The sequence below is a fragment of the Pundamilia nyererei genome, unplaced genomic scaffold, assembly GCF_000239375.1.
Source record: "Pundamilia nyererei isolate P.nyererei 1_Seehausen unplaced genomic scaffold, PunNye1.0 scaffold00031, whole genome shotgun sequence".
NCBI lineage: Eukaryota > Metazoa > Chordata > Actinopteri > Cichliformes > Cichlidae > Pundamilia > Pundamilia nyererei.
In genome coordinates this window covers 2263966-2273960 of record NW_005187432.1, presented here as the reverse complement: position 1 = coordinate 2273960, position 9995 = coordinate 2263966, and the positions used below count along the sequence as shown (strand labels likewise).

General features: G+C 44.5%; 1 protein-coding gene across 4 annotated transcripts in view; it reads right to left on the bottom strand.

Annotated features, from left to right (window-relative positions):
• Positions 1–6: 6 nt before the first annotated feature.
• The window catches only part of mtcl1 (microtubule crosslinking factor 1), a 76269-nt gene continuing 66280 nt past the window's right edge, over positions 7–9995 (bottom strand). For 2 of the 4 annotated variants that reach the window (XM_005729040.1, XM_005729041.1), the window contains 2 exons: positions 8390–9965; positions 7–453 (listed from right to left, as the gene is read on the bottom strand). In XM_005729040.1, coding sequence (XP_005729097.1) covers positions 250–453; positions 8390–9965 — 1780 coding nt within the window. In that variant the 3' untranslated portion in view covers positions 7–249. Of the gene's footprint in view, positions 454–5894; positions 5953–8160; positions 8186–8389; positions 9966–9995 lie in introns of all 4 variants that reach the window. The other 2 variants (XM_005729042.1, XM_005729044.1) reach the window with 2 other exon arrangements.

Here is a 9995-nt window from a genome sequence, read left to right as displayed (position 1 = left end):
TGGTTAACTCAAGTATACAGGCACCTCTTATGGAAACTTATTTTTCTGTATGTTGTCTTTAAATACAGTACATTCCAGGTTCCTCTTAAAAAAAAAAAAAAAAAGGTTCTGGTTCCTTGATGGTCAGCTGGTGCTACTGGTTAGATCCCAACCCCTCTCTCAGGCTCCTCTAGAGGGAGTCCATATGTTTGGAGGGGGTTTTCTGAGGTACTGGGTCTGTTTAGGCAGAGGTGGAGGTAGAGGACGGCTTTACGGCGGCTCCTCACCCTCCAGGATGGTCTTCCGGTGTCCCGGCGGCGGGAAGGTGAACCTCCTCTTCGAGCCCTCGCTCCACTTTGGGGAGGAGGAGGGGGAGTGTGCGGCCCAGCGCGAAGGGGGTCGGCGGTTGGCCGGGCGCGCCGGTCTCAGGAAGCAGGAATCCAGAGGCGGAGCCACCGGAGAGCGAGGCAGGTCCTGCCAACGACAAGGAGCTGTCAGAGAGGAGCAACGGGGCGCCTGCAGCCATTTGCCACCGAGGAAAACAGGAAGTGAGGAGATTCATACAGAAAGATGAAGGGGAGCGAGTGAAAGAAAGCGAGCAAAGGTGCTGATGTAGAAGTGACGTGCACATGAAACAAAAATAAGGAGCAATGTAATGAAAGAATTTTTAATGAAAGCCATTTCATGAGGAACTTTTATGTTTTCACTCGTTTCTTACTTTATTCTTGTTGCAGTTTTCTTTCAGTGGATATAAGAACGTCAACCCCTAACATACTGCTCCTAATGCAGTTTTTAGTCTGACCTGTTCTGCCTGCCTTATCTGAAAGGATTTAACTTAAAACTCATTTTGTTTGCTTGAAGCTGGAGCAAAAAACAGCAGAAAAAAAAAGGTTACATAGTTACTGCAGACATTTAGCTACGGAAGCAGACAAGAGTCAATTTGAGCAGCTGTTTCAACCTTCCCTCTGCCACTTAATAGCACTCAGTTACTCAGGGGACACAGCAGCTAATGACCCACACCTGCTACCACTATCACTGGTTGAGCGAGCAGTGCAAGCGCCTAACATCACTTCATTTGACACATTTTAAAGAAGCTTCTGTTCAGTGATTTGTTATATTTGGCTGGTACACTGGCAAAACACAAATGGTATGACAGATATAATTTAAGAATTCTCCGCAATCAAGCATCATAACGTTTGAGTCTCTTGGTGTTTTAAAAACCGACTGAGAAACTGACAGACACAGTACGGTAGAGACTCATTAAGGGGAAAGTAAGGCCACCTTACTGCCCAGTCTATTTCCAGTCTAATGAGGGCTTTACTTTCCAAACTGAACATTATATTATATTCAGTAAAACTTAAAACCAGCAAATCTAAACTTATCAGAGAAGCATTTACTGGGGTCTTAGAGTACAGGAAGTGAAGGTCTATTTTCCCATAGACTCCTATTCAATGTAACTACTTTTTGCAACTGGAGAAGCCACCCCCTGCTGGCCATTAGAGAGAATACAGGCTTAAGACTGACAGGCTTTATAATGCAGAAAACATATACAGAAACACTGAAAAAGCCAAATCCACGGTTCAAAGAAATGTCTCAGGTACACTAGAGTAAAAATCAGATGCCAACCTCCACGTGGAAAAAAACAAGAAAACAAAACCAACTGGTTACCCAGAGGTTGACAATTCTTGTAGGTGACCACTTTCAGTAACGAGGTAACTGCACACAGGTTGCCTGGTAGGAGGCAAGCTGTCTTCAAATAATACATTTGTCCAAATAATCCTACTTGGACTGACTATAGTCGCTCACAGACTTAGCAAAGGTTAGCAAATAATTGCCGTCTAATTTATAAATGTAGACAGATTGCCAACATATTGCAGTCACTCTAATTCTGTGACAGGTCTCATGAGGAACTCAGCTGGTTGCCAACTGGTTGTGTTCTGGTCATATTCCTATAATAAAATCAGAGCATTAAATCACTGGATTGTCCAACAGATGGCAAAAGATTTATGATTTTCCACATTAAAAAAAACAGAAACTTATAATCTTCTTTCATCTTGACTCACAAAAACTGCTTTGAAAATGGCAGCTGACTGCGAGCGGTTGGATACCTGGTCCAAATCTTCAAAGCAACCATTTCAAAGGGAACAAGATCACACAAGTTCATTCCACAGAGCTGGCAATGTTATGGTGGCGCTGCTCAGACCACTGTTTTCCTGAGTGTGACTGTGGCGTAATTAGACCACAATTAGAAGTTTATTAGATTTAATTCAGAATTTTAAACCCTGACTCTGAAGTCATCTCAGTGTTTAAAGAAGTCCTAAACTGCAGATGAATCACTTGCGTGCCACAAATCTGCTATCAGAGGTCACTGCAGGCATCAGGTGATAGAAGTCCATAAATACATGCAGTCCATTTGTGCAATTTTGCATTGATTGTAACGTCTAAATATTTAAACCTGTTAAGTGCTTAATTGGCAACAAAGCTTTATGCATCTGTCCCCTGGATGAAAACAGAAAGTGTAGAAAAAAAGGCCACAAAAAACTAAAACTATGAGTGAGTTTGTTTTCCCCCCTTCGAGTGAAGTCAGAGCGTGAATCGAGTGAACGATCACACCACTGGCCTAAAATATTAATAGCTCATCTCCAGGCGTTAGATTTCACTTGAAGGATGGAGGACAAGAAGACCGAAAAGCAACAATCTAGTTCGGCTAAAAATACATGACAGTCAGGCTGCGGTGGTGTGAGAGGATGAACTGGAGGAAAAATAACCGGATGGATGGACACGTGGATGGAGGATGGACAGATGTGCTACACAATCTGCAGCAAGTCCTGCAGAAAAACAGGTCGCAGAGTTTGACAGGAGGCGTCTGCGCCAAACCATCAATAAATCATTAGTTTATGAATACAGCTGATGGGAATACAGACGACACTGCTTGTGCAAGATTTCCCATGTGACGCCAAAGCATCAGATCAAACAATCCCACAAGTCAGGCACCTGTATACAGGAAGTCAGTGTACACGAGCGGATATTAAAAAACAGCAAAGTCAACACCTGTACATGAACCACAGCTTCTAAGTTTTTGACCTTAAACAAAGATCCACCTTAAAACCCTCTAGTGCAAGAATAAATAAAAATCCGTTTTAGATCAAATGTATGTCCATTAATTAGCCTGAAGTTACAGTATGACCTAAAATATCATCAGATTTTCACACAAGTTGATAAAAAAAGAGCCCAGATAAACAAATTAAATGAAAATCTTAAAGTCTGTCATTTATTTACTGAGGAAAACAGTCAAGTATTTAATATATGTGAGGGGGAAAATTATGTCAACCTTGAAAATAATCAGTAGTTAAAGCTCAGTGGAATACTACCGTAATCAGGTACTCACATCCTGTGTTATCTAAGGAATCTGGTTTTTACAACTCATTTGTGGACGAGAATCGTGGTACGAGCAAAAGATTCCTGAGGACTTTAGAAAAGTTTTTGCTGCTCAACATCTCTAAGGATTTTGAAGTTATTCAGACAGACTGTGTACAAATGGAGGAATGTGAGGAGCATCGTTTCCCTCCACAGGAGAGGCCGACCAACGGTATTACTCAAGGAGCAATACAGCAGTCTGGGAGCCCACAAAGGTTCGTATACATTTGTCACTGATGATATCAGCTGTTGGGACTTGTGTAAAAATATGATGATTATTTGTTATTCTTACTGAGAAATGGAGAAATGTCTTAACACCCCTCTAAATTTAACCAAATGCTGCATTTCCTCCCTTTGTGCCAGGCCTGCTGTAAAGGATCTGTATTTATATCCATGAAGGCATCTTGTTCAGTGTTCTCCACTTTGTTGGATGTTGCGAAGGAGATTTTTCACCACGGAAAGAATTCTGTGATCATTGGTTTATTTGTCTTTTTAAGAATGTTGATTTGGAAACTTCTGAAGGTATTTTTCACCTCTTCTGTTCCTATACGAGTGGTGACAGGACTGTAGTGAGTCTGATGTACCCTCAAGTGGCGATATAAGCGGCGGTTGTCACAACGAACGCAGTGACTATAAGCCAGGCTTAACGATGGCCACTGTTCTTTCAAAAGCATTTGAGAAATATCAGAAGTTACGACCTGCTAACACTTCGTTCCAACACGACATCTGAAATGACCAATATGACATGGTGAGAATAGACACACTTCCCTGCAGTTTCTAACAGTGGATTTTTTCCTTAAGCATGCACAGTGTACCAGAATATTTAGTTCATTTCTACCAGAAATGACACAAAACCAAGACAGTGCAGAGGAAATGGTGAGTGTTAGCAGCCCGTCTTCATTGGTTAATCTTTGTTAGTCTGAGAGGAAATGGTAAGAAGACCTAAGAAAGCGCTGTGTGGACAAACACGTGAGAAAAAAAGTACAATATTACAAGAAAACATCACAGTCCGTCTAGCGGTGCACGTAAAAAGGAGGACCTGGTAGAAACACAGTGTTAGAATAATCCAGCAAGGCCTTATGAAGCCCGAACAGACAACAATCGACCTGTGAATGTGTGAAATGTCCAAGAGTCGTCTTTTATGTCATGTTCACTGGCAAACACTTTGGCAAAAATATTAAAATCCACCAGTGATCAAGACGTAAGCCGAAGACTCTTTGGGTTACATGAATTTAAGGACCATACCAGTGTTTTTGCATGACTTCTTTTCCCCCCAATCAGTGGCAAATAGCAGATATTTTATGTTACCACAAAACTATTTAGCTTTTATATTTAAGTGTGACGAGCTACTCGCTGAAGCTTGAATTTTCCTTTAGATACATACTGCAGTAAAAATCCAGCACAGAGAGCAGAAACTGTGTAATAAATCTAATCTCATTTTTATGTCTGCAAAGGTTTTATGAAATGTGTTTACTTCTTGTTTTACAGCAGGATTACTCAAAAGGTAATGAATAGATTTGCAAGCACTCATTTTTACACCTGTGTTGATCCAGGAAGTTTTTCTGGAAGGATTCTTTATTATTCTGAGGCAAAAATGGGCATGAAAATTACTCCAGGACTATTAGCTGTGCTTTTCAGACATGGGCTCAATTGGACATTACTGTGTAATCCAACCTCCCAACTAATGTCCGATTCAAATGCATCAGAAATGCATTTTCTCACATGCACCTCAACCGAATAGTGTCTAGAAAAGTTTAGGGCTGTAGTGTATGTCTGAAATTGTCTTTATAAACAAAGCAGGAGGGCTAATAGTTTCAAACTGAGGAAGTTATGTGTACCAAAATGCACAAACTGCCCGAATGGCTACCAAAACATAAAAAGAAGACACTCAGATTATACACACACAGAAGGAGTGTGATTTCATTCTCAGCAAAAGATTATTCTTTAAGTGCTAAATATAAAGGTAAGAACCTGTAAGGTCACTTGTATGAAGAGTTAGCAACATAGTTGCTGCTCTGGCTGCTTTTGCTGCAGTGGAACTCACTGATTTGTGCTGCTTAATAAACCCCATCTCTCACTTTATGCAAGTCACTTAAACGTGTTTGTTTTTTACAGTACAAAGAGAGATTTTTATTAAAATTTTGATAAGCCAAGAACATATAGTATGGTGTTAGCTACAATAGTGGATGGGAATCATGGGTAATGTTCTGCAGCATGCAAAAACTCCGGCATGGCCCTTTACAAAAAATTGATGATCCACCAAAAAATATGAGCATGCACTCATTAACTGGGAGAAACAGATGCATGGCCGTCGCACGACTTTTGACACCACTCCAATGGCTTCACACACTGTCACTGTGCTATCCTGTGAAGCATGCATTAATGAAGAGGGAGGAGGTGGGGGGGGGCTGAGGTCTGCGGGGCGTGAGGTTCCTGTGGTTGGTGAACCCACCGCCAAAGGTCATAGAGGCAAAGTAGGAGGAGGAAGAGGAACTTACATCACGGAGACTAGCAGATTTAGAGTCCCCAAGGAGTTGTTAGTATGACAGTGTGGTTCTGGATCAGAGCACAGAGGACAGGGAGGAGGAGATAAAGCCCAGAGGGGAGGAAAGAGGGAGGGGAGGAGAAGGAGGAAAGATAGAGCGGGAAATGTTAATTGGTAAAAATCAAGCAATGGGGAAGAGATCAAAGAAAAGTCAGGTATGTCGAAGGCAGAAGGCAGAAATAAGGCGGACCACCCAATAAACACACACACACAGCTTCACTTAAAACCTGGAACTTCTGAAAGGGGAGGAGGGGGGCAGGCCTAGAGAGTGGTTGGCAACCACCTGGCAACCACTGGTTGCTAGGGAGTGGTTGCCTGCTGTTGTTAGGTGAAGTTGGTTGCAAAGTGGTATGCATCAAAAACCTCCTTTCTATTTCTTTAGTTGCTAAGAAAGTCCCCACTCACAAACTACTCACTAAGTGCTCATGAAGAGTGAACATCAAAGCAAGAGTGCAAAGTTAGAACTAGAAACTGAGACCATTTACTTTCAAAGTAAAGGTTGCACCTTTTTCAGCAGCGAGGCACAAGTTTTACTTTGAAGGTGAAAGGTCTCCACAACTTTTCAGGGTTCATTGAAACTTGATGGTTACCTAGCAAGTTGGTGTCTTTAGTGCACATTGTGGGTGAGTCATGGCAATCTGACAAGCAAAGGTTTTTGGTGCGGCACCCTCTTTGTGACCAGTTTAACCTACCTACAGCCAGCAGCAAATCTGGAAAGCACAAGAATGCATGGCAACATTTAGGCTGGGAGCACCTTGTTAGTTTGGCAATGTCATGGTTACGGTCCAGCTTCACCACTCGCAGCCCAGAGAGTCAGTTTTATTGCTAACTGTGACTAGAATAGATATTAAAAGCTTACATCTTTAAAAAAAACTCACAAAATATATTTCTTCAAAATAAAGAAAGAGGAATAGAAAAGAAATGTGTGAAATTGAGCATTAAAGAGCAGCCTGGATTACTTCCAAACTGTCCTTAACAGTTAAAACTTTGGGTATAATTAATATGAGCATCTACCAGTACATGGCTGAAAATAAGGAAAAGCATAAAAGGTCCCTTTCAAACTCATAAGCTCCTCAGGTAATTGATCGAAATGGCCACATTTGTGCAACAGTCACCAGCAGCTATGATAAGTACCAGTGGTGAGAGTGAGTAAGCTTTAGCTACACCCAAATTTATCGGGTTCACCAAAGCCACACATTCATATCAGCTTATTTACCGCTACCTTTTATTAATTTCTGAATTATAAGACAAAGGCTGCATTAAGACGAGGTTTGCTCCATACTGCCCGCCACTTCAAGAAATAAAAAGTATTTTCTGTGAGTTTGTTCTTACAAAGCAAACAGAGACACCAAAACGAAATCCACATTCATACCTCTTCTAAAAAATTGACATAACGCGTGGTTACGCGCCATCGCAATCCATTACTTTCGTGCTATTATCATGCTGTAATCATTATCCACAGAGTCACAGTTTTGTTTCATGAATGATCGCACGCTCCAGTGCCATTCATAAAGTCACATATCAGACTGTAATCTTGCTCCTGCACATCAGTGAACAGCAGCAGGTGAACTCTTGATGTTATTAACCAGCATATGTGCGATTATGTTGCTCCCTGTACACAATTTCAAATATACAACTGGTCTGGGGAACACAGATTTTTTTTACAGCTGTAATGCAGCATGACCTGCTTTTCATAGGTTTTAATCGGTTTATGGAGAGTCAAATATGAGGCGTGCCGGCAGATACTGTAATTATTTCATTCAGGGCATATATTAATTAATTGCACGGGTCAGAGAAATGGGTGGTGAAAACAGCCTGAACTGATTTCATCGAGTGAAGTTAGCGCTTTCCCAGGTTTATTTTGGTACGCGGGGGCGGGGATTCCAACTCCCTTAAAAACCGGAGCCACTTAAAATTCTGCTTGAACACTTGATTGGAAGGCGCTGCTAATGATTAATTAAGGAACTGTGTAATAGTGATCCCACTCAGATCGCAGTTGTTAGACCATTTATTTCACTTCTCCACTTATCAGAGACATAAATCAGACTTCAGTCGGGCCTCAGTGATGGTTTAAGCACAGAGGTAAAAGCCACACTACAAGGAAGCCACTGCAGCAGAGATGAAAGTACAGAAGAAGAAACCTTCAAGAGTTTCTACATGCAGCGATAAGAGAAAGTTCAATGTGTTGCAGAGGAGGGTTAAATGTTTTATAACATTACCATTGCATCAGTCAGTGCTTTTGATCTGAGGAAAGAGCATGAACATTTTAGTGATTGTGCACATTTTAAAGGTGAATTCTTGATCATCGTTTGTCTGATTAAACACAGATGTCTTCAGACATTACACGGGAACTCCAAGGCGGTACCATAAGTGTCACCGTGTCATAAAACATGGGCCCCACATCACATGAATGATGAAGCGATGAATCCAGTGCATCTGTGTATTTACCTCCATGCATCCTGACTGTCCTCTGTCTGACTCGGTCTGCCTGCTGTTGTCTCTGCCGTGGCTGCTCGGTCCTCCCGCCTGCAGCCTCCTCTCCTCCCTAAAGTTCTGCTCCTGCAGCTTCTTGTTGAGGATGCGGGCTGCGTTTTCGGCCAGCGTGTAGCCCGGCGGGGCCGATAGATCCTGCCGAATGCTCACCACCTCTGGGTTCTTGTCGCCCTGCGTCTCCACTATTAGCTGCACAGGGCTTGGTGAGCGCCCGCGAGCAGGCCGCAGGCATTCCTGCGCGTTCCTGGGGTCTGCAGACAGAGGCCCGTGAGCGGGGCTCGGCTCAGTGGTGGAGGGTGGCGTGGGGCGGGAGCGACTTGGGGACTTATTAAATTTCTGAATGGTGTCATAGACCACAGGGGTGTGGTCGATTATGTTGAAGAGGCTGGACAGCCCATCGTTGATGGTAGTGTGCACAGGGCTGTCGCGAGTGGTGGTGGAGCGGGCCCATGCCGACTCGTTGTTCCCTTTCTGGGGCGTTGTGGGCATGGGGGCGCGGCTGTTATTGGGTAGCTCGGTTTTACTGGACGTGGATGGTTTGCGCTGAAGTTTCGGTGAGCCGTACTTTGGGGAGCAGCAGGGTCGCTCGAACTTGCTCTGGACCACAGGAGAGTACTGAACTTTCCTTGTGTTGCGTGATGGGGACGAGATGGGCGTGTTGCCACCTTTCGGGGTGAGGCAGCGGTGGGGGCTGCTGGTCAGGTTCCTCAGCAGGTCTGTCTGCAGACCCACGCTGATGGTTTGGGTGGTCTGAGTCCCTCTTGTGGTGAATCCGTTGGTCTGGCAGGCGGTGTCCCGGACAACAGGCCCCGGTGGAGAGCGGATGGCGTTCCTCACAGAGATGGCCACCTCCTTCATGTCGTCACTCATGTTTCTGGAGAGCTGAAGATCCAGAGAGGATGCATAGCCCACTGTGGGGCAGATAGGAGACTGACTAGGAGAAGTCCGTAGTCCTCCACCCTCCAGAAGGCAAGGCCACCTTGCACTGCTGAACACTTCATCCGGCCCACTGGCACCCACCCCAGCCTCCACTCCTCCCCTTGCTTTGGTCCCCTTTGCATACAGGAAATCGGGATCCTGGGCAGTGGTGTGCTCAGCTGCCCCGGGTCTGGTGGGGCTGTGGAGGATGTGCACCCCGTAGTGCTCCACTCCCACCCCTGCTGCCGCTGCTCCATTGCCTCTCAGCGGGGACTTGTGGCAGTGCTCAGGGCTGCTCAGGGTGTTGGTGGTCAGGGTGGCGCTGGTGGTGAGGAACCAGGAAGCGGGTTGGAATGGACCAGGAACGGCCTCTCCTTCCCGGGCCTCTGTTGATTTGTCTGTCCACACTTCCCGCAACAGTCCCGGACCAGAGGTGGCTGACGGGAAGTCCCAGCCCTTATTGTTGAACTCCTCGATGTACTTGAGATCATCTGGAGACAGAGGCGGGGTGACGTCGTCTTGGCCCTGATCGCCATGACGCGTCTTGTCAGGGAGGAACGGTGAGCTGTCCATTAACCGCTGGAAGTCGCTCATGGAGCACACCGACTTGGCTCTGGACACACACACACACACACACACACAC